At 43.8% G+C, this 25,529-nt stretch overlaps 2 protein-coding genes across 5 annotated transcripts in view; one reads left to right on the top strand and one right to left on the bottom strand.

Moving 5' to 3' along the window:
* LOC145944901 (uncharacterized) overlaps positions 1-25,529 on the bottom strand; it is a 264,706-nt gene that overhangs the window by 171,768 nt on the left and 67,409 nt on the right. The gene's annotated exons all lie outside the window — the stretch shown is intronic.
* Positions 1-25,529, top strand: part of LOC145944898 (uncharacterized) — a 242,506-nt gene that overhangs the window by 129,107 nt on the left and 87,870 nt on the right. The window contains exon 1 of one of the 3 annotated variants that reach the window (XM_083053572.1): positions 2,256-2,286. The exons of the other annotated variants lie outside the window; for them this stretch is intronic. Within the exon in view, the coding sequence (XP_082909698.1) occupies positions 2,271-2,286 (16 nt within the window). The 5' untranslated portion in view covers positions 2,256-2,270. Of the gene's footprint in view, positions 1-2,255; positions 2,287-25,529 lie in introns of those variants that run through there. 3 annotated transcript variants of the gene reach the window in all.

Raw genomic sequence — 25,529 nt, forward strand, 5'->3', positions numbered from 1 at the left:
AAAATGTTTCGTCACGTAACTGAGCTTAAGGTACTGATGAAATTAGCATTAAAAATGAGAAATAGCTCCTTAAAATAATTACCATTGATCCCCCCTGTGATTGAAATATATCATGTAACCGACACTCGTTTGACCAGTGATGAAATGCTCGCTGCACGGGGGCCCGATTGACGACCATCGACGTAATCGAGCGACCGGTTAATCAAGAGTATAACAGCATTAATTAGTAATCACTACACAGTCGCGTAACGTAATGGCGGCAATTACTCGCGCGGAATATCGGCGCCAATTAATCGCGCCTGTTAATTTTTCAAGACACCCAGAGATTGCATGCTAAATTAGTCGTCGCGCGTCCGGTCCAACCACCGCACCGGTTCCTTCCTCGACACCCGGTATACATACGGAGATCCCGGCACCGCGTACACCGTATATATCTCGAGAAAGGATGAGATACTAGGTCCTGGCGCCGCGCGGTTCAAAATAATGACACGGGGCCCGATCCCCCCATCGGGGGGATGGCAGCAGTGCGGGGGGAGAGCTTTTAATTACAAACTGATGACCAAGCCAAACCCGAAAATATTGTCTTCCTCGAGGGGTGTGGGGTGTCCTTCGGGGACCGGAATATATTAGCGCAAGAGGATCGATCGGTGCTTTACCGGTGCCCCGGCGATCTTTTCTTTTTCGAAATGTGCCACGACGTATAGTAGATGCAGGCGAACGGCGTCTCGCGTGAGGTACATCACTCACGTGGGCCCCTATAATTAAAGCCGAACAACATATCTGTCATATCCCCCCCCCCCCCTTCCTCCTACTTCGTTCGAGCCATTCTAGTTCCATCCACGTCGCTGCTTATCCGCTTTCACCTTTTTTTCCACGCCTACTTTACATTTTTATCCCGACGTCGACTCTTTCTCGGCGGAGAAAATTGCTAGAAATTCACGCGAGCCGCGTCTGCAATTTCTGCGACGAGCCGACGAAAATTGTGCCGATTCCGTTGTAGGCTGGACACTCACCGTGACTCATCTCTTCATTATCCTCAATAACCACTCCCGTCATTATTCCACTCGTTACGCTTAGCGCTAAAGCGGCCGAAAGTCGGCGATTATTTAAAAGTGTCTGTACTTTTGCATGAAAAGAAGCATAAAAATTTAATTTTAATCGTCCGAAAAATTTCATCTTCTTTCTCTTATTAAAGTATTATAATTCCCTCATATTGATATCAGTGAATTATTATTTTTAAATCGACGAGAGAGATAATTTATTTTATAAGAAACGTCAAATTATAATAAATAATCAGCTACGTATAACACAGCAATTTCTACTTTCCCGGCCTTAATCCGCGCAAGACTCGATTTCTCGAGGGTGCATATCGCTCTTCGCTCGCAACAATGTAAACCCCGACCGAGTATCTTCGAATCGCGGAGTCGTTAGGTAGCAGGCGTCATCACGCGAGCATCATCCCTCGTGCGTCGTGCGGAGATTACATATATACGGTAAATAGATTCGTGACGGATCGACATCGTACGCAGCAGGTGCGAACGCGTAATCCACGCCGATTTCGACGATTGCATTCGCCGGTCGCGTTGCACGTCGGCGAAGGCGTACGAAGACGGGGGCGGCTGTGAGAATGGCACAAGGGATCCCTCTCTCTCTCTCTCTCTCTTTCTCTCAATTTCTGCCTCAACCAATTCCAACTTCGGTGGAGGTGCGCGAGCATGGCCGAGCGCGTATAACGTAACTTCTGCCCGGGCAATCTGACTCGAAATCACCGTTGGGTGAATTATCGCGGGTAACTGCGTGCCGTTCCCGGATTGCAGCAATTACCCTGGCCTGGGTAATTATCGAGGAGAAGGACTCGAGTGTTGTTTAATCTGTGATCTGGCTGCCCGGGGTTCTTCGATTACGTCAGAGGAGCTCGGTCGCGACGGGGCGAAGGGGGATCGCGAAAACGTACCGCGGGAGGGAAAGGGGGGGGGGGCTCTATCTCTCGGACCCACCTCGCGACTTCTCGATTAACGTAAACAATTGAGATCTTTGTCCTCCGCGCGCGCGATTCTGTATGGCGCGACGTCATCCGAGGCGAGGCTGATAGTCTCTCTCGCAGAGAGAGAGAGAGGAGGTTGGAGAAAATTACCAGCTACGAGGACAGTCGTCTAGTTTTACGAGCGATTCGTTACGGCCGCGGCCCGATTATCTCGCATTGCGAAAGCCTGACGAGAGGAATTAAAGCGTCAGTGAGAACGATATGTGTGGATGTGTTTTACCGATTAATGCCGTTTTCAAGAGGTAAGACATTACGGGATATATATAAAATCGTTTTTAAATAAAATATCATCGGCATCTGTATGTAGCCTTTTCATCATAATTATCTTTTTTTCATTCTGAAAATTGTAGCAACGTTTCTACACTGTATGCAATATTAAAATGGAAAAACATTGTTATATTTATAACAACAATTTTTATTTTAGTTTAATATATAATAACTTGAGACTCTTGTTTGATTTAAGACTAAAATAAAAATCTTTGGTTAAAAATATTAAATTATAAAAAATATATATATGTACGATATATTCTTAACTTAAATTAGTCCTCATTTAAAAACCATTGAAAAGATAGCGCGAATAAAACGCTTCTTATATTTTCATTCACGTGGAAGGCTGCTTTCAGAGATACATAGATTATAGGACCAACGTTCGCGAATCTTTCTTGCCCCCTCGATCGGTCGCCATCCATCGTCGCCAATTATGATCGTGAGCTCGTGATTTTCACAATTATTACCGAAACCATCGCGCCCGCGGCGTGACGTATCGGAGCGCAACCAGCAGTAAGGTCGACCGAGACCCGCCGCAACATCGAACCGAACTGGCGCAACTTCTGTCGGCGCAGCACGCGGATTACCCAAGTTAGAGCTACGTGCCGCACTAACTCGCTTTATTAAGTTGATCTCTCGACGCTCTAAAGGTTACATCTTATCCCGGCGTATCTATTGCCTCTAGTGCAGCCAGCGAAATATAGTGCGAAAGTAGTTTGAGATTTTTACTTTGCCGCGGCCAGAATACCGCAAATCGTTTCGATCCATCGCGATTCGGGAGACTGCAAACTGAAACCCCTCTCTTCTCTTTCGCGCGATATTAACGGCGATTCTAGCCGCGACGTTATTATCGTTCCGAAAATGGACCAATTTATCTTGATGTGATAACTTTTAGAAAGCTGGTATGATTGCAAGTTACTGAACGTAATTTTCAAGTGCGAAATAATAATAAAAAAGATTTCGTGGCAAATTTTTATTAAATTCGTTTTACGTCGTTTGCATGATCAGCTTAGAAAATAAATATAAGAATAAATCTTTCAAATCGATAAAAACAAAAAGGCTCTGATTGTGTCAATAAAATTAAATTATTTTGAAATTTTTTATTCGCGTCTTTATTTTTGCATTTGACTCTTATTAGTCTTCTTTATTATTCATAATAAATTTTTCTATCTCATTCATTTATTACGAGAAAAATAGCTTTCGCATTTAATATAAAAAAATAATGATTTTCCGGATGAAAAAAAGAGAGGGCTTATTTTGCACGCAGTCCGTCGAAGACGAACGCGGAACTGTTCCGCGTCGCGGAAAGTCACACTCGCGAGATATTCCAGCATGCACAATTGTGCGCGCACCGGGTATAAATAGACTACCAAGTTCTACGAAGGGGGCCAGGTGTTGCCCGGCTAACGAGGTGCAACACGAGAATACAAGCTCCCGCCGCCGCAAGGCGCTCGCTGACCGGGGCAAGGCGGACTCGTTGCCCAGTCGTTAAGCTCCGGGCACTGGTAATTAAACCGAATGTTAATTGCGTAATCGCGCCATGCCTCGGCACGCGAGGCGGCCGCGATCGAGCGATCAGCTGTTTTCTAACCGCGCGCGCGCGCCCATTCCTTTCTTGCTCTTCACATGATGTTATTTCGTTCCCGTTGCGGACCCGCGGCCGAGACGCGCCCGTGGAAATGTAAGCGTTTCCCGTTCGACTTGGCGAACACCTGATAAGTAGGTATAACGTTGGTATGCCCCCGTTGCCCGATAATAATTCTTTCGCGGCTCCGCGTCAGAAAATTCCTTCGCTCGTCCTTTTTGCATCAATTTTTTTTAGAAATTTCGTGTCTTATTAAAAACCATGAATTTTTTTTCCAATTACCTATAATTTGCGGAGATTGTCAAATATTTCTCAGCATACTGTAGCACGAAATGAGAGCGGTGCAGCAGGACATTTTCAGTATCATCGTACAATGATGATGCGCTATCCGTGATGCAAATTCAACTCGCAAGTAGAACTCGCGTAGCACACTTCCGCGAGACGAAAATTCGAGTGTGCATCTACATAAGGATATAAATCGTCCGAGTAACACCGAGGGCTTTTCGCTCGCCACGCCTGCCGTTTCCGCATGCACGCGATAATACGTTCCGCACAGTTGGGGCGAGAGAGGGGCCCTCTCTCGATATACTTTCCGAGAAACCACCGTCTACTCCTTAACTGCATTTTACACGAAGCGATGAGCTCTCTCCGACTGTGTGTTACGGCTGATCGACGCAACCACTCGTGTATCGCGCATGTAACACATTGTATCTTGAAGCGAATCTTATTAGACCGAGAAGGGAGGCGTTCAAGATCGCCGCCGTCCTCCGCCTTCAGTCTCTCTCCCTCTCTTCTTCTGCGCGTAACAGTTAATTGCCGACCTTAGCCTGCGGTGCACGATGTACTTCGACGGCATGATCGCCCAGAGAAATGCGGTCCGCTGCTCGAGAAGAAGGGGCCCAGACGCCTCTCGTATCTTGGAACTTCCTCCGGGGTTTCCTCGACGTTTGGGACGATCGTCTTGCAGATACAGAGAGAAACGAGAGAAGAGAGAGAGAGAGAGAGAGAAAGAAGCGATCTCCGCGGCTAGGTGACGGGTGGGCTCTCCAACATGTAATCTGCTCCGTCCAGCGCTATCACGTATATATTTAGATATACAGAGTGTCTCGGCGCGAGATTGGAGCACCGTGAAATGAGCATTTATTTTAGCGCCATATATGGTCGCCCGACTCTGGGTTTGGTTTCCTCGAGACGACGATATCGCGTTTTATGACAAGATGTCATTATAGAATAAAATAATTCAGAGATGAATAAAAAGCCTTGAAATTGTCAGCTGAGTTTTTTCACGGAAATTATTGTTCGATACAACTTTTCAATACATAATATTAAATAATTGAGCAATAGAACTTTGAATAAAAATTAGCTGATGCATCGTTTTTTTGCATTTCAATTTTTAATCGCGTATGACTGAAATCTTCCATTCTGTTATCTATTATCTACTACATCTAATCTATATGCCGTATATACATGCGCGTGTACATGTATCTAGGTGTTCGCACGCACACGCGAACGTGTATGCCCTAGAAGCATTAAAGTCTCGACGTCATCCTCGGATCCTAGCGGACAACAAAGAGAGCAAAACGGGAGTAGAATGTTGGATACAAGGTGGAAGTAAAACGAGCGTAAGAGAAATAAAGAGGGTACGCGGGGAATGAGAGACAGGACAGCGGAGAGAGCGCATATAACATTGAGCTCACGAAGAAGGAGCAAAAGGAGGATGTAGTGGTGTGTCAGTAAAGAAGGTGGAAGAGATGCGGAGGGGGACAGGGGGGCGAAGGGCAGGGTAGAAAGAAGAGAAGAGGCCGGGAGCTATGCGTGCTCCGCTCCGCCCACGCTTTCAGAGACCCAGGACTCAACTTGTCCACCTTCTTCTCGACGTACAGCCACCCGCAAGAGTGCTTGGTTGCTGGATGCTGTCTCGATTCTATCCGTGTGTCTATCCAGTGCGCGAGAAATTCTCGATGCTGGCAGGTTCTCCGAGAGAGGACGAATGCAATATATCGAAAATAGGAAACTTGGCACGACGATCAAAGGTCGAATTTGGTCCTTATTCAGGCACTTGTCCGCTCGTCATCGACAATGCAAGCGACTGTACTCTTGACGGAAGAACCGCGCACACTCGAGATGTGATTATCGTTATTAATTGCTTTCCGAAAGCAATCCGGAAAGATTGTTAAGATCGAACATGTCATACTTTGATCGTCGCTAATGAGGGTACAGACGAGCCTTCGTCGAGGGCGACTCTCTGACGTTCGCTCTGACGTGCGAATAAAAAGATACGCCCGAGGCTTCATCGATGATGCACATTAGCACTTTGCAGATTAAGAGATACAATCAGTATCACCTTATAAGATTAATATCTTTCATTAAATAATTTTGCGGTTTTGACAATCACTTTTCATAAAATAATTCATGTTCCAACGTTTTATTTTTATATAGCAATACGATGAACTTATCACGTATTGTCAGCAATGATAATTTTGCTTCGCAATCACAAACGCATGAGATTAAAATGCCATCAAAAACGTTCATTAAAGAAACGTGTGCAATTTGTTTTAAAAATTACACGCAGAAATCTCGAGAATTCCAAAGGCCGCATAGCCATTTTCCTCTCATGGGCGGTGGGTTCCTTTTGATGCGGACCGTACTCATACACGGTCCTGCGGCCGGAGGCACCATCTCCTGGAACGCTTATCCCAGGTATCCGTGCAAGTCTCCTCCTCATGTGTCCCTCGCACATTACCATAGCTCGCCCGCGAGCCTTCGGATTCTGAACCGCAACTTTGTTCCCCGCCTCGTGGAAACATAATTCGCGCACGTGTTTTATCAACCAAACATGACTTTAATATATTTATATTAGAAATATAATAGACCGAATTATTCAGAAAAAAATTAAAATCGAACCGTATTAATGTTGATATTTCAGGAAAGAAAAAATTCCATAAATCCGCGAATGTGTAATCTTAATTGAATGATATTAATGAAAGAGAAACAATTTTTTCTTATATTTTTATATAGAGAAATTTTATAAATGCTATATTTTTCTCTCCGAATTGTGCCACGTTTAAAATAAAAAATTCATGGCCCAATTCTATAAAATATTAAATTAATACCGAGAAACTGTCAGATAATAACGTTTAGAGAGATGTTTAACTCGATTCTACGCTTATCTAACGCGAAGATTGTGTTAAGCGACAACGTGAAATAGGATTCAGCCAGACGCATTGAGCGTTAAGTGTATGTACGAGAATACAGGCCAATGTCTTCCACTCGGCGGCAGAACGTTAGCTGCAGAAAAGCGCAGTCGCGAGTCTCTCTCGGCGCGACGTCTCGCTGGCTGAGCAAATACCGCATGTTAATCGTATCCTATGAGAGAGATAGAGAGAGAGAAACGGCCCGAGGTCTCTTGCGCCGTCCCTTCCCGGCATAAAAGCGTAGGAGTGTGTTTGGAAACACTGTTAAAACATCGAACCGCAGCTGAGCAGCGCTCGGCTATTGTTCGCGCGGCACAAAACCGGCGAAGCCGGCGCTGGACCTTTTCTGCGACTCAATGGAACGCGCGTTGCCGCTGCAACAAGGTGGACGAAAGCGGAGGCGGGCGAAAAGAGCGACGGCGAGAGTGTGTACCCCTTTTGTCTTTTAATCGTCGCGCCGCTGCCGAGGGGGATATACGCAAGGGTCGCGCGCTTTTCGTCCGACCGAAGCAAAATGACTGCTGGCTTTTCGACGCTTTGAGGAAACACCGGGGGTTGTTTCAATGCTCGTTTCCATCGTACATGTATTGAGAGAACTCGCGTATTCGACGTGACATCTTTTATTAACGAAACGGAATCGAAATGGAGTTGAAATCGAAATATATCCTCCCCCTCGTTCATTTAAACTTTCATTCATAATTATTGATCATAAATGTCTCTTAATTGTCGCGCAAATGATTCTCATAAAATAATCACTTAGATTATTAATTGCAATACTTTTATAGTCATTGATGATCACATACACATGAATAAATGATATGAATATAAATATATAATCAATTTAATAAATAATGCAATATAATAAATATATTTATTATATTTATATTATTTATATTAGATATAATATATGAATAAATATATGAATGCATAAATATATGAATGTATGAATAAAAAAAAATATATAGAGATATTTTCGGACACTTTCTCTCGATGATCGAACGGTGAATCGTGGCCCGGCTTTCGCGGCGCGCGCTTCCGTGATTAATCGCGCGAGCGGTCCGTCGATCGTTGTCACGTGCGGCCGCACAAAACTCCCGCCCTCGAAGACAATTTATATACATCGTCGCCGCGGGTGGCGTATTGTCTCTGCTCTCTGTCGGAGCGAAGCCGACCCTGTCGGCGATCAGCCGGTGACCAACCGGTGATTCTTCCCTGCGGAGGATCTCACATCTCTCCCTCTTCCTCCGGAGAACTCCCGTACCTCCCGTTTTCTAGATACGCGCCGATCAGCTTTTGGTATTCGTGTCGGGCACCGCGGGTGGGCGCCATCGGCTTCTCCGCGGCCCTAATAATTACCACACGAGGAACGAGGTCTTTATCGTGGGACAGCGTTCTTTAGTATATTCTTCGACGGAGGATCGACTCCTCCTTTTTTCTGGCGATCGCGAACATCACGAGATCGAGTCCGAACGATTTATAGAATACTCCCAGATCGATATTATCGTGTTATCTGTCATTTATATTAAATTTTAGTTTTTTAAATATTTTTTTTAGATTTTTTTTATATATCGCGATATATTTATCTGATTATCATAATTGTTAGTTTTTTTTTGTATGCTATTCTTATCACGTAAACAAGAAAATAAACTCGAGATGACGACGAAGGTGGCTCACTTTCCCCTACAATACATATTGAAGAATCCTACGCGGGTCATTCTTGTAAGTGGATATTTCCGAGTGGGCACATCGACTCTTGAAACGAGCGACGCAACACATGATGCAGTAGTACGAGTAGTGTGCATGCGTTTGCTGAATCTCGACATAGCCACCTCGAGGTGTGTCCGTTTCCGCTTCGCTGACGATACAAATACTAAACGCCTCGCCGCCAAAGAAGGAAGGAAACGAGGCGCGAAGGAATCAATGTATAATGATCCTCTCGAGCCATTCGCGACCGCAGCCAAATTTCCGAAGCAGCCGGCTGATCGCCGTTTATCGCGACTGGATTTCAGCTGTCTCGCGATAATCTCTCTCTCGTAAACGGCGCGTCTATATTCAACCGTTTCGGCATTAAGTCAAGACCGCAAGAGCATCGTTCGGGATCGGCTCGCGCGAGCTAATTAGAAGTCTCGAAGTGCGAACAGTGCTCGTTGGCTGATCTCGATCGCGCTACTTCGCTAAAACGAGCAAAAGCATAAAGTGATCCCTAAAATGATTCGCGTTTCGGTGTTGAATAATAGCGGGGCGTGTGTCAAAATCGGCACGTGATTCGATCGGAAGGCTCGTGCGAGGCGATTTGAAGGAGAGAAAAAAATAGAGCGATACAATCGAAGAAGATGTTCCTACATTTTTTTCTTTATGATTATTATTTTCCAAAAAAAAGTCGGTCATTGATGTAAGATTAGGATATCGATTAAATCGGTGTAAAAAGGTAGCGAGACGCGTCTGAGATTCTCCTCGAGCGCATCTCCACCCTCGGAACCTTCTTATCGTCCGCATAGGCTCTTCGCGTCGAGAGATAGCGGACGCTCGTTTCCGCTTCATTGATATTGAAATGACCGATGGCCATTTGTGGTGGGAGGGGATGGCAGCGCCGTCTCGAAAAAACAAGCCACGATGACCCTCGAGGCGAGAGGAGCGGCTCGGAAGTAGACATCTCCGAGTGGTCCAGCGTCATCTACTTTTCTTGCCTTATAACCCTTACGACATACGATATCTCAGAGGTCTCCCTCCCCCGTCCGGATACCACACACGGTATCGCACACACGATATCTCCACATCTCGCGTGTATATGTGTGGCATCGGGGGTATATAATACGTAATCCCCGCGCGCGAGATCTTTTCCCTCCTGTGTCTCCTTCTTTCTCTTCTGGCTCTTCGAGAGGACTCTTCTCTCCGCGACCGGCGAGAATGTTTACATTTGTCTCCTCCGGCGGAGCCTCGCCGGACGCGTCTCGCACAAAGAGCGTTTTATAGTCTGGCGTCCCCCGGGCGCGATGGACGCGGAGAGAATTCCTCCCTCGTCACGGCGTGTCGCGGCCGGCGACAAAACACCCACAAAGCCCGCCTTGTTAATTACACTCGGCGTGACCGGCCCCATCTGCATCCGGACCGCCGTCGCCACCGAGCTTTCCGAATCTCGCAGAAAGGAGGAAAAAAAAAACGCGACGCGATTCGGTCGTCGAATGGTCATCATCGCGATCGTCTTTCGCTGCGAGAGAATTTCTTCGTTGCGGTCCAGCGGAGGTGACGCAACGAAGAACGTTCTCTTTGTTGCTTGGAGATCTTGTCTCGCGCCGGCTGGATGTTTGTTCGGTCGTAGTTGAAGATGTTTTTGACGAAGTAAAATTATTTCGCGAATTTTAATTACTTTGCATGCCTAAAAAAAATTTGATCTCTGTATCACGATAAAAAGATGACATTTTTGACGAATATTCGATAAAATAAACCTCCCTTCGAGATAGTTGATTTTATTTTCTGCGCGAATTTTTTACTCCAATTTTTGACCAAGTGAAGCTGCGGAAATTTATAGCGAATTCTCAAAATGTAACATCGATCCGCGATCGACGAACCCTAGAGCCGCCAGGAAGAAGTCTATTCTCGGACTCGCGATCGTCACTCTCGCTTGTTTATACTGTGAGTGGGACAGAAATACAAGAGTGTCGCTGAGACGCGAAACATCTGTCGCGTCGGACCTGTCGACGTCGTCGTCGTATTCCATCTAAACTCTATTTTCGCATACAGTTCTACGATCGACAAACTGACAACTAGTGACAAGTACTGCTCGCTCTCTCCATCTCTCTCTCGCTATGCAAATTCGTCATTTTTTGTCATTTGCAAAGTATTCCGAGTGAACTGATGCCCTAGAAATACAGTTCGCTGTCTTTTTTTTCTCGATTTTTTTTTTTTTTTACTTCAGTAACACAGAGTCAATCGGAAAACACTTTTAAACGCGGTCGATGCACTTGATAGCTCACAATGTCGCTTTGGCAACATTTAGACAGATAAGCAAACAAATAAGATAACGCACACATGTTTCGACAAAAATATGTATGTTTTAAATGAGAAAGGAATACATGTAACATGTACGATATATCACATCTTGCTTTTTTTTTTGTGTTTAAAGTTCACTGATCTCAGAAAATAAATATCTGACATTTTTTAAAAATTGAATTGACACTCTAAAAATAATTTCTTCTCTTCACATACGAGAATGTCATTTATTATCTCTATAAAAATTTTAAGAATTAATTCTTAGCTCAAATATATATAATTAAAGAACATTGCGGAATCAAAGTGCGAGAAATTCGCAGAGACTCAGAATCAACGGCGCCGATCACACACAATTCGTTTCAAAAGAACGCTAAGTGAATCGGACAATGACGTCGTTGTGGCCGGGATAAATCGAGAATGCGTTGCTAGCGAAAAAGCACCCCCGTGGGCAGCAGCGACGTTCGGAGTCGGCGAAAAGAGAGAAAAGGAGAGGAAATCGCGAACGCCGTCGTGACTCTAAACGACGCTCTGTCGCGCAGCTGGCACGAGACCATAATATTTTTCGAGTGCCAGGGAATCGAACGTGACCCCGGGGGTAAAACGTTCGCGATTTATTAAAAGATCCGCGGCGCGACCCTGAACGCGTTTCTTCTACGTGCTGAGGAGCGAATTTGTCGTCATCATCGTCGTCCTCTGCGGCGAGAGAGAGGCGAAGAGAGAGAGAGAAAGAGAATCGCTCGGCGATGCACCAGCAAAACCGATCGTTACCCAAAGTGTCGCCTGGCGGGCTTGCGTGCAGGAATGCAATGTGAACCAGCCATTACCGCGACGCGGTGTCACCCGGAGGAGGGTAATTTCGTCTCGAAAGTCCACTACGCGCCGAGGCGGAGAGACGAGGAGCGAGAAGAGAGCCGCATTCTTGCTATTCGACGATCACGCCCCGCGTCATACCTGTGGTCTCTCCTCTCTGTTCGCCACGTCGCGTCGTCCGATCACGTCCTCGCCGCAAAATTATTTCGTACCACTTTCGACATAGACCGATGTATAATCGAGAACGCAATCTATATACGCACCAAGTACAAAATGTTTTTGGGAGAAACATGCCGTGCTTTCGGAACCCGTCAGTCGAGAGTGATTTACTTAAAAAAAGAATGCAGAAAAAGGTAGGCGATAATTTTAATTTTTAAGCACTATATAAAATAGTTACAAACTTAAGCTCTTATATTCCTGCAATGATATTATATATCCTAATGAATTATATTTTTATATACATATAAATAAATTAAAAGACACTTTAATAATCGGGAATTAAAAAAGAGAGAGGCTAGATTTAATTTACACATATAGATTTAAAAAAATATAATATTAAAATAATCCAAAATATAAAAATAAAACTCTTATTACTTTTTTTGGATAATTTATTTCTATAACTCTATAAAAGGGAAATATAAAATTTTACGTCGTGACAAACCAATTGTCCACGATTTTGTCCAAAAAAGATGCAGTGAATCTCTCTCTGCGAACAGCTGGTCGATTTTGCGGTAGAAATACGAGGTCGCGAGTGAGAGAGGATTTCGTTAATTTTTCTTTACTTAAGCAATGACGGGGAGGATCTGCACACACTGGGACTCGCAGGTGTCCGTCTCCTTGGACGGAAGCTGCGACCGAAAATTAAACATCCGGCGCAACAATATTCTTAAACAACCATTTAACATCCGTTTGCCGCAGCGGGCGGCAAACCCCGTTACGGAATCGCTATCGATATAATATCCATGTCGCGCCTTTCCGATCGTCACAATGGAAACTCGCTTTGCGGTCACTTCTCCATCCGGGGGATGTCCTCTTCGAGATCTCTCTCTCTCTCTCTCTCCCTTTTTATGCAGCGCAGGACGCGTTCCGCGGTTGTGCGTGAACAAACAGGATATCGCGTGGCCGCGTATATCCTTGGGTCCCGCGCGCACCTAATAATTGTAAAAATACACCGGGATCTGCACAGTATCTTTGCGAGCATAAAGGACGTCTCTCCTCTCCCTTTCGTTCACGGCACTCGCGGATGACGAAGAGTCGTTCTCGTCGATGCAATCGGAAAGAGAGGGCCATGTGTACACATGTTCGGGACTCTATTATTATTCGAAGAAATGAAATTGAATTTAGACGATCTTCGATGTTGACGATGTGGCGCAGGCATCGTCTCTCGGAGAAGCGAGAGATGAAAAGAAAAAAAAAGACGGTAAAATCGATACAAATTGAGAGATGACGCGGCGCGTTTTCGCGGACGAGGATCATCGTCGGAGAGTCGGGAAAATAACAACGATCCCAATTATCGGCTCGTTTTGCCAATTTGACCGCGTGGCCTTCGTTATTAAGGCCCGGTCCGGCGTATCCTGAACGGAAACAATGGCACCCGGGGATGTCAGAAATAATACAAATAACCGAGACCGGTGAAAGTACTGTTTAGTCCGTAATTTTCTTCGCAGCGCGACCACATTGGAAGGCGGAGCGCGGTCACACCTTCCACAACTCTCGTCTTCTCCCTTTTCGCCTCTTCGGCCTCCTCGCACCTATATCTTCCCCGAGAGGAGGCTGCCATCCTCGATCTCATTTTTCAACAGACAGGCGCGATTTTCTCTACCGCACCGATCCGACATACTGAAAGTCATCCTCGCACATTGTTTTTATAAGGAAACCCTCCTGTCATCGTCGCCGGACTCGAAGGGAGAGAGAGAAGCCCGGTTGTGTGTGTGACGGGATATCTCTTGCAGGAAATTTGAACCGTCCGCGGAAAGAGAGTGAACCAAGCTAAGCTCGTCCATTACACTGGCAGAAACGCGTCTTTGACTAGATATTGCCGTCAATCATATGTCTGCGTGTGTAACTTGTAAGGAGATGCGATTGTTATGAATATTGAAGAGAATCTCATCATTCTTTAGAAATTACTTTTTTAAAAAAAGATATATATTTTTTTATAAAAATTGATGTTTATATATAAATTAATTGAATATTTCAAGAATATTAAAGAATCGAGAAAAATGACTTTTTTAAGAAATTAAAATATATTTGACAGTTATATAGTAGAATATCGATTTATAAAAAAAATTGATATTAATTTTCTTCTAAGACATATCAGATTGATTTTAGCTTGGTTTATTTTCATGTCACAAGTTATATCATCCCCAATAAAATTTGTAAACGTAAGAGACATATCGTTATGCGAAAATTGCGACTTGATGCTTTTCTCGCTGGAATGATCGAGGAGACAATGAAGTGGTCCCTTGCCCACCCTGGTTCTCTTTCGAAGAATTCCAGGTAAAGATGTCGATCTCCCGAACACAATACGCTTCCCAGCGAGCTGTAAGTTATTATTACTGGCTCGCCATTGTCCGGCTGTCAACAATTAGTTTAGATGATGTTTCAACATTGGACAACGCCACCTGAGACCCGCAGTTATTTTCGATATTCGTGGAATATAACGCGGCCGCAGAGCGAATAATGATCTTCGTCTTGGTTACCTTCTTGCGCAAGACTCGTGCCGAAAGATCTCAGGTGTTCGAACAGCGATCGATACAAAACGGGAAAAAAGACGCGTCGAGACTATATAGAAAAGATTGCAGAACTGTGAAAGCAGTAAAGATATATATATTATTTATTATATTCTCGTTATATATATTATAAATTATAATTATATGCAATATATATAAAACGAGAATATAATAAATGACAATAAATAAATATTAAAAATTTGAAGCAGCGTGTCGCTTATCTTGTATTCCGAAAAAGCAGCCACGTGCTCGCGTTTCTGTCAAAATCATATTACAGAAGGCGGTCCGCGTTTTTCCGCCCTCGCAATTCCGCTTTCTTTCTCTTTCGCCGCAACGGCGGCGAAAGACAACTTCAAACGACAAAAGACGGGCGGTGAGGCGGGGGTCGCGTCCCGCTCCTGGATCCTTAGGATCCCAGGAGCAGGAAGATGGGGCAGCGAGCGCGCACGAGTGAGGGCACGCAAGGATGATACAAAATATTAATATTGCGCGCGTTTCCCTCATAACTCACGGGTCGCTGAGCGCGTTACGCACGCTCGACGGCGTCTATATCCCAAGGGAGACCGCGGCGTCCTAGGATGAGCAGGATATCGCCGGGTAGGAAACGAGAGAAAGGAGAGAAGGGGAGAAAGAGAGACAAGAGAGGACGCAAACCGGGAGTGTGTGTCTTTGTACTTTTAGAAGCTCAAGGACTGCTTTCGGTTGCGGCCCATTGTGGCATCCTCGGATCGCCATGGAAGATGCATGTGTTCGACTGCTGGCGAACGCGAAGTTTACGATGGAAAAATTCTCCCCCTCTGTCTCCTCTCCCTTTCGTCGGTCCCATTATGTCCTGACATAACTCGTCAAAAATATTGTGATTGGTCGACCATTGAATATGACGTTACCTGGTCCGATCCTCAGGGCCCCGGCGACGACAATGGAGTCTAGGAAGCGACGCACGTTTGCTAAACCAGGCGGATCGTGAATCTTTTTTTTTTTTTTAGAGAGGAAAAAGAGAGAGAGAGAGAGAGAGAGAGAAACGGAGGGGGAAGTCAAAAATATGATATTTTCCCTACTCGATGCGCGACGTGTCTCTGGAATTTCATACGGTTCTCGCGCACAATGGCCACGCTTGTTCGGGATGCTCGGCAAAATGTTTTTGACGATGATGAAGTTGGACGTGCGGAACAGTAAAAGAGGAGGAAATATGCCGGCGTACAATACACGTTTGCTTCTGTTTTCTCTGAAGATTACATTTGTTATCTGTAATGTCGAGTTTCAATGGTTTCTTTCTGGCAGCGAGCCATTTGGAAGTACGCGCAAATGGTTTTCTTAACTGCTGATTTTTTGTGCCACGTTGGTTATAATTCTACTATAAATTGTCAGTGTAAACTTCGTCTTTTCAGTTCTTATTTATAACTTAAAAAATAATTTGAAAAGAGATTTAAAACATTACATATAGTTTTTTTTAATCTCTTTCTCAAACGTTTTTAATTACATATATACTTAATTATATATTTAATTAAATATATATATATATGTATAATTAAAAATGAAATATACATATAATTTTTAATTATCTCTACCGTATAATGTATGTGTATACACAAACACAATATATATTACGGTAACGATTGCATGAATGAAACTTCCTGTCATTGCAAAAGCGACGTTATCACGACTTGGAAACAATTTAGAACGCCCGATCCTTTGTAACTCAGCTCCCTTCCGTGCGTCGGCGAGGTATTCGAAATCTTGGACTCGAGATGCTGGAAGACATGGTCTTTCACTTGGTCTTAGACCACGGAGTCAAACTCCTTGCGTATCAAGCCTAGCCGTTAGCTGTGCAGCCCTTTGCCGAGGCTTTAGGGTTGCCGCGATGATGTTGCAAATTTAATCATCTGCATACTTGGCGATTACACGGTACGTCGATCACAGGGAAGTCGTCGGGCGCGCCTCCCGGCGGTTATCCGGGGGTTTGTCCGAACTCCGTTTACGGTTTAGGGTACATACTCTCTGTATCTGTGGACAGTAATGGCCTTCTCCCCCTTCCGCCCCCGCTTCCGCACGTCCCTTCCTTTACGCGTCTCTATCGCTCCTTCGACTGCGAGATGTATCTCATATATATGTATGTGCACGCGACGATGTATTTACACACTCGAATTGATTTAATATCCGGATCCGGCTGTACTTCGCGCGCGGCTGGTTTTAGCTTCACTTTCCTGTTTACTTAGACGGAGGTATATACTTAGAGTCCGGAGGAAAATCTGACAGTTCACTCCAAGTGAAGCGTATATAGTAGCTTCACTATGTAACTTTCTTTATTGAACTTTACTAGAGTCCCAGTTCACTTCAATTCTGCTATTTATACTAATCTTGTTAAATCTCACGTTCTTCAGTTATTTCAATTTTTGCGAACGTTTCATTCGCGAATTAATGCCATTCCAATCTCTCGCCAAGCTCTTATAGCTTTATTAAAGGCGTTGACCATCGTATGCACTTTCCGGTCTTCGAGATCGCTAAAAATCACCGGCTCTCTAGGTCAAGCGCAGCTTTCGCATTCGCATATAGGTATACATATCGTTCGGAAGGGCGGTCGATATCGTGGGGGGAGGAGGAAGGGGGGGACAGTGGAAAAAAGGGCGCGGTAATTACCGACGGCTTTACAGTCCTGGCCAGGCGAGTCGTATCTGCATTTGGCAAATGAAAACTTAACGAGATTTGCTGGAAAATTTCTGTCCGGTGATACGCGCGACTCCTCTCCCTACGGACGCGCTTCAAAGTGACACGTGCCGTGCAACATCCTCTCCCCCTCCCCCCTTGAACACCCGTTGCGTCTCCCCGATCTCTGGCCGATGGTCGTCGCACCCGCTCTTGACATCGGATACATTTCGATGGTACCAGCGAGCTGGTCCCCCTGTCCCCTCTCTTCTCCGTCTCTCCCTTCTCCGTCCGGCGGGCATTTTCGATCCCGCGTTTACGTTCCCGCTTGCCACCCCCGGAGGGTCATCTCTGATACCAATCAACAGAGGCATTCCCACGTAATTGGTTTTTACGTAATGTTAAGCAGCCCGAGAGTTGTGCGCTGCGCCGGACTCCGTATATTTGTTTTCCGTCGAGGTGAACTCGCGATATTCGCCCGCTGAGTGGCGGAGGATCAAAGCCTCCCGGATCGGCGAAATTAATTAAACGGACGATCCTCCTACGGAACTTCCTTGCTTTTTTCGAGCGTCCGATGCTCGCAAGCGGCATCCGCGCGCATCGGCGATACATTGGCTCTCTTTCCGCCACTGAAAGAGAGATCCGATCGGCAACTAGAAGTTTTACATGCGTCCGGGTGGGTCGAAAATCGTTTGAGGATACATCGAGGAATTGCGCCCCCTCCCCCCTGTATTTTCCCCCCTTTACTCTTCGTCAGACGTTACAATCGCGCTCTCGATTTCACGACGGGATAAAGTCTTTGCGAGAAAAGTCGTCGATATTTTTATCTCACTCCTCGATTGAAAAGAAGAAATTTACATCGTTTTATAAAAATAATGGATTAACATATGGATTATAAAATATCGAGAAACTGCGTCAATCTAAATATTTATTCTTAGCTTTCATTGCGAAATGTATGAATTAAGAATTATGATGTTCATAACAAAGAATAAGAACCATAATTGAATATATATATGTCAAATAATAATCGATGACAGATTTTTATTGCGGCCATAATTCCATCGAATTAATAATGTTGCGTGAGAACTGACGCGTATAAAACTTGCTCGCTGTCGTATTTTCACGGATAATTCGGCGAAAAAGCCGTAAAATTTCTATCTTCCGCTTGAAGCCTTATCTGCTTACGCGCGCGATAGGTCGAATTACCGCGAAAGCGAGAGGAGAGAGGCAGAGAAAGGGGGAAAAAAAAGGCCGGAGGTGCCTCGATAAAATTCCATTGTACCGGCTCGGCGGCGTTTTAAGCCTCTCTCGTTCTACTTCCTGCCGTTCTTCCCTCCCGAGTTCCCGAGGCGAACCCTCTTGTCGCTTGTTGTCACGGACCTTTATTAGCCCGCCCCGCGAGGATAAGGGCGACTTTTTTATTTCCCCACGACTTGACATCCGTCGATCTCTCTTTCGCATCTACTACCACTTGTTGCTCGCGCGACTCGTCGCTTCTTGCCGTGACATTTCAACTACCCTCTCTCGTTTTCTGTCCCAACCCTTCTCTTGTCATCCCACAGCGACATCGCATTGTAATCTTTTCGACTAAACTCGAAAACCATAAATATTAGCATAGCTTTGAGGAATATCTTATTATACGCGCATTAGCCTAGGGAATTTCGGTAATACTTACGGAAAATATTTTTTTGAATATACAGCAAGATATATACCTATACTACAGGGTGGTCCTGAAATACTTGATCAAAATCAGGGATTCTTTCAATTTAATCCTCGATTTTGATATTTCAGGACCACCCTGAATAAATATATACATGTAGGTATATTGCTGTATATTCAAGAAATATTTTCCGTAAGTATTATCGAAATTCGCTAGGCTAATGCCACCCTATGTATATTTTTTTCTTTTTATTGTACATTAAATGTACAGTAAGATATATATAAATATATAAATACCTAGATGTATATATATATATGTATATGTAAATATATAAATTAAAAATGCTATATATACTTATATATAATATACACATCGCGCATGATGTTAATTAATATTACACGAGAAAAAATGAGAAGGGATCGCGCCCAGTGACATGAAACACATATCGAAAATTATAATACAAAATACATAACGCGAAAATTGTTTCGCCCCTTCGCTCGCAAGATTTTTACGAGGATGCGATACATATAGCGTACGTTTTTAATTCCATTGGTGTAACGCTCGCTGGTTGCATTACACGTTTTAATATCATTATCGAACACGAACAATGCGCGGAATGTTTTACATAACCACCCTCGCGTCGCGTTTTACGAGTTTATAAAATTCGCGCCCACCCCAATCAGTGATGCGCGCACGATATTTTCGGGAGTTGCATTATCCGCTGCCCTGGCACGAAATTTGCGCTTGATTGCGACTTATAATTTCTTTTTTTGGCACGTCGGGAAGGGGAGAGGCATTATTTTCGGTATGATCCGCGCACCGCGGGAAAGGGACTGTGATTCATATTGTCGTTTCATATTTTGTGCATGCTGAATTCCCGTCTTGAGAGTGGTGATATTACTGGACGGGGGACATTATTAAACCAGGGCTTCTCAAAAGCACAAGATTATATCGATAAAATTGTTTTTTAATTAGATTTTATCCTAAAAATATTAACGATGATTAAAAACATTAATTGCGTGAATCCGCGTTATTAGAAACTTAACATAAATTGTGCAATTAAATATAATTATTATACATTATACATAGCGCAATATCCTTTATTGCATTATAAACATTATGGTTTATTGCATCATAATGTAATGTAATCCCTTTATTGATTATCCAAAAATTGCATCACATTTGCTTCGATATTGTGTGTTATAAATCATTTATTTGACATGTAGAATAAAACTTAATAATCATACATTAACTATTTATTGATGACATTAATTTGATTAATAAGTGTTCGTAGTAATCTTTCTTTACGAAAAAAATATACTGACGTGCACGAAGATGCCCGAACGGAATGAGAGCCGCTGTATTAAAACCGCAAACCACGGGCCAATATAATGAGATTTAAATTACTGTGGGACTGTGACATAGTGTGCTTTTTTATGAATCGTTACCTGCGCGACTCTCATCTCCCGTAGCCAATTAAGGATGGAAATTCGATTTGGAATCTCGTCCCGAAATAATCGATTACTGTTGGACGCAACGGTGCTTATTTCAATTTCGTTAAACGACTAACGACAAAATACCCCGAAGAGATTCCCGAACGTAATAACACGTGTCGTATAAAAGTAGTTAGAACAATGGAATTTTCAATGAAATTCCTTTCGTCTCCCGAATATTATATTTCAACGAATTTTTCAATACGTTTTTATTAACAATTATATTTACGCGTTTGTTAAAATATATTTAATGATATAATGATGCGGATATTTTCGACACATTTTTAACGCTAAAGATGCTCGTCGAATTTTTATCAAAAATATTTAATTTTTTTATATTAAAAAAATCGAATTCCTTCAGATAGTGACATTTAGAATTGCGACAAAAATATCGCGACTTCAGAATTGATGAATCTAAATATAATTTAATTCGCATATATACATTTTGTGATTTATATCCATCTGACATTTGCATGTCAGATAAATTCCGTATAGCGTCGTGGCGTTTAGCGCAAAACACGCCATGGGAACATCGCTCGCGAGTTGTCCGCACGAAAGTGGGAACCTTCGACAAAGTCCTCCGCCGTTTGCGTCTCGAATCCTGAAACTGGCACATAACACGCGGGACATAATGCGCGCATAAACTCGCCGCGGCCAGGCCGCGGAAGAGAGAAGGAGACGCATTAAAAGTCAATTTGTCAGGGAAACGATCGCCGGTCTCTCCTCCGAGGTGTTGCGGGGCGTATAGTTGCGAGCGCGAGCGCGAGAGACGAACGAATGACACGGCGGCCTACCTGCGTTACCACGGCGCGTTATTCCATCAGGCAAACCGGGCAGCACAACCGGCCTTTTTCCGCCTGGCGCTTTTTGTCAATCAATTAAAGCGCATTCGCCGCAATTTAGAACGCATTAAGACGCCCCGCGGCAGCATTCCGCGCGTTTCTCCCATCGTCGTCGTCGTCTTCGTCTTCGCCTTCGCCTTCGCCTTCGTCCATCTCGCCCCGTAGAAAATACTTATCGCGGAGCGCAAAAACCTGGAACTCGGCGAAACGTGTCACGGATAGAAACTTGGCGAACGAGGACTAGTAGTAATCTGCACTCTCTATCGACGTTCCGTTCCGTTGATTCCTAAATATGTTTACGCGTGATTAACAGTAGTATACTTAATTCGAGCCTAACAAGATTTATTCCGATAATTTTATGTGACATGCTTGTTTAGCATAGGTAATTATCTCTCTCTCGCACGACTAATTTAAATAAGACTTTTAATACAAAATTGTGAACTGAAAGGAGCGATCGGACATTAATTCCCATATTTATAAATTATAAAAAAAATATAAATATGTTATGTCGAACACGTCGGATCGTAGGCCATAGCCAGAAGAGGCCGCCTGGCGGGAAGGAGCTCCTGGAGCAGGACCTGTCATTACCGAAATCTATATTTAATGCCGCCGCGGCAACACTTTTAATCCCGGCATTATCTGATTATCGCGTCCTCACGAGAGAAGAAGGAAAGGAGCGACGCCTTCTTCACGGTCGCGATCGAATCTCGGGCTGTCTGGCGAAGGGAACCCTTCGATACTCGACGACGAAAAGCCATGGAGGATTTTCTACGGTTTTATAGATCGCATCTTTCTTTCTCGTGACCTCTCCGCTAAAATCTCCGCCGCGTCTATATTATCTGGCCGGCGTGATCTGCCGACGGAGGCTGCGGCCCGTACATTGATTTCGATAGTTATCAACTGCCTCCTCCTTCTCTCTCCCATCTCTCTCTCTCTCTTTTCACTTTACTCGCTCGAAAGCGCACATACTACGATCAGGAAGGCAGAAAGCGAAAAGCCTGCACAAAGAGTCATGGAAGAGTATAATTTTGGTAATTAATGATAATGATGTACGATAATGAGAAATAATAACTCGGCGATGAGTTAATGAGCAATTATTTAACAAATTTAGTTATGATAATAATTTGTAATTGTTATAGGTATATCGTTTATTCTCTTCCATATTTAGAATGTATGAATTTAATAATTCCACATAATCGTGTGAGAATATACAAAAAAACATCTAACAATACCGCAGTATTCGGTATTCGTATCAATAATGTATCACGTGCCAAAATTCATTGTCATTAAAATATCAAATATCGAAGCTAGAGTTTTTACTCGGAGACCGAAATAGAGAAAGATTCGCGGATCTAATCGCTTTTTTTTCGGGTCGAAATCATTCTTCGTGTTTCTGCACGTCTGCGTCTCTCGACTAGGTCACGGATTCGGGTTTTCGTGCGCATCCTCACGCCGGGAAACAATTATCACCAGTCGTCGGTTTTGCCGGAGACCCGTCGACCGCGCTGTCAGACGACAATGACGACGACAACGATGATCGTGACGATGACGAGAACGACGAAGGAGCCCGCAGAGACGTCTCCCACGGTGGCTGATGTCAGAAAACGTGCGCGACAAAGTACGTGTCACGCCACTCCCGGTTCGTTTGAACTAATTGCCGGGACCTCTCTCGCTTCCACCTCGTCGTATCCCGTCGTCGCCCGGGTCCGTCGATTTCATCACACTCCGTCTTTTCGTCCGTTTCTTCTCTCGTCCTCGTCCATCACTCCCGCTCTCTTCCTTCTTCTGCCGACTCTATATACCGGCTTCGTCATCTCGCCTGGAATGAAACCCGTCGCGTTGCAAGCGGAACGACACCGATGCACCTGGTATCTTTCAGCCTTGACTCGTCCCGCTCAAGTTTTGCATTGCATGGGAATAGCTCGTGGGAAGTGACAGAAAAAGAACTGACGTTAATCGGATCCCGCTTTCCGCCCTCCTCCCCCTCATCTTTCGATCGAAAGGAATCGTATTCTCATCGACCGCATTTTCTTCGAAATGCGAAAGTTCAATAAACGAGACTTATAAGCGCGTATTATTCATATGAAGGATATGTAATATAGCAAGCATTTATTTAGAGACAGACATAATCGAGGCAATATATCTTTTTAATGCTGCGACACTTTGATAGAAAAAATATAGCTTAAATTTTGACAGATACAAAAATATTCCATCAGATAATATTTTAATAATTTCATATATTTATTATAATCTTACACCGTAAAAGTGCCTAGAATTTGTCAAAGTTTATTTAAAAATTGATTTAAATTAACATTTCTGTTTATATCCCTTCACCTCTGATCCCTTCAAAAAGTACGAAACAAATGAAATCATCGAGATTCAATCCTGGTGGATCTCGTAATGCGCTTAAATCGAAACTCACGCGTACCTAAGATAATTACCATCCGCTTCGTTAGATCCGTGCTCGCCGATGAACTTCGTAAAAGCTTCTCTATCTCTACGATCGCGATTTAATATCTACCTGCGCTCGGCGCCGCATGCACGAGCGGATAAAAATGTCGCCGAGCGGCTTAATGCGGCGCTAATCTTCACAATCTGCTAAAAAAAAAAATCACAATGTCCTCTCGAGGTCAACAGGTCTCCTCGTACAATGCTCCGCGAAGGTGCGACAAAGAGCACGACTTTTCGTTCCCCGTCCTTCACACCGCGAGGGTCTTCCCCATTTGACTAGGGATAATCCTGTTACGCTTTTACGGATCATTGACGTGTAACGCGATGTCACCGGCCCGGTATTGCCGATACCTCGAACAATAACTCACCGTACGACAATAGAACCTCCTCGACGGTCGACAGTCCGGAAACTGTCACCGAGTGTCTAAAGTCTCTCTTCAATTGTGTGTCTCGATCTCGGCTTACGCGGTCGAGCCCGGACAATGACGCGGGGACAGATCCGGGATCGGACAATAGCGCGCGCGTGTCTTGCTGCGTGTCTTGTCGTCGACCGCAAACGACCGGTGGTTGCTCTACGACAAGTGCCAATTTCCGCGGGGACGATCATCGGATATAGAATAGAGATTTCTCTCTCTTTCTTCCGCGTGCGCGGACACGCGATCTGTTGCGTCACCACCGCTGACAGATACATACCTCGGGGAGGAGAGAGAGACACCTACGGCCCACCTCCGCCTTTTCTTGCGCGGACACAACCGAGTCATTGTGTTCTCTGTGGGGAACGCGGAACCGCAAAAGTGCGAGTGTCGTTGTCGCGCGACAGCGTAGGTTGTTCGTTCCTATCGAGAGCCCGTGGATTTCATCAAACGCGCGAGTGATTAACGTGTCGGCACGTGGCCGAGAGAGCCTCCCACGCCCACGTTGCGTCACATAGTTTAATGCCCGTATACCTGTTGAGGCAGTTATACCCTGCCGGATTTCACGACAATTTACACATAATTAGCTCTGTGTGAAATGTCCCGAAAAATCATTGTGCAAATATTCATTTAACTTAAAATTCTTTGACCAACTCGGAGTTTATCGAACTTTGTCATGCTAAGACAAATATCTAGAAATTAAAAAGGCAGCTTAAATTATCCATTTACTGTGTCTACAATATACTAATTTGATAAAATTAAAGTTCAATTTTATTTACACATAATCATATATATATTGTACTAATATCCTCGCTTTTATTTTTGTTTCAGGTAAGTTTTAGAAGCTAATGGATAGCGTTCCCGATAATTTGCGAGCGAATAGCATAAGTCAGGTCAGTGTGTCAAAAAGCATGTAAAAATCAAAAATTGCATTTTATTAATATTTGATGAAAAGTATAAGTTTTCGTACTCTCTTGAAAAATGTGAGGGAACAGATTTCTTTTTATAATATTATATCGATTATCAGCATTAGTTGTAATTCGATCTTACATTAATACGTACGCTAGTAAGTTCACGATGCATTGCACATAGCAATTTTTTTAATACTCTATCTATATGAGGCGTTATTTATAGTTGCCTTTATTTCTCTTGAAATACACGACATACTTTTTAATAACTTTCTGATTCAGTAATCGAATTTTAAAGACTGTTTGATTTAAAGACTCTTAAAATAAAGTTAGAAGGGGCTATTATTTTTATTTATTTAGTAACATAAATATATATAAAATTGTTTCTCAAATAAAGCAGAAACATATTTAATGGACTGATGTATAAAAAAAAGGATCAATTGTCTGTCACCCAGAAATCCTTTCAAAATCTCAGGTAGCTCAAAAACACAGTTTTATCT

This window comes from Prenolepis imparis, unplaced genomic scaffold, assembly GCF_030444845.1.
Source record: "Prenolepis imparis isolate NDT839.2.m4 unplaced genomic scaffold, iyPreImpa1.0 SCAF_13, whole genome shotgun sequence".
NCBI lineage: Eukaryota > Metazoa > Arthropoda > Insecta > Hymenoptera > Formicidae > Prenolepis > Prenolepis imparis.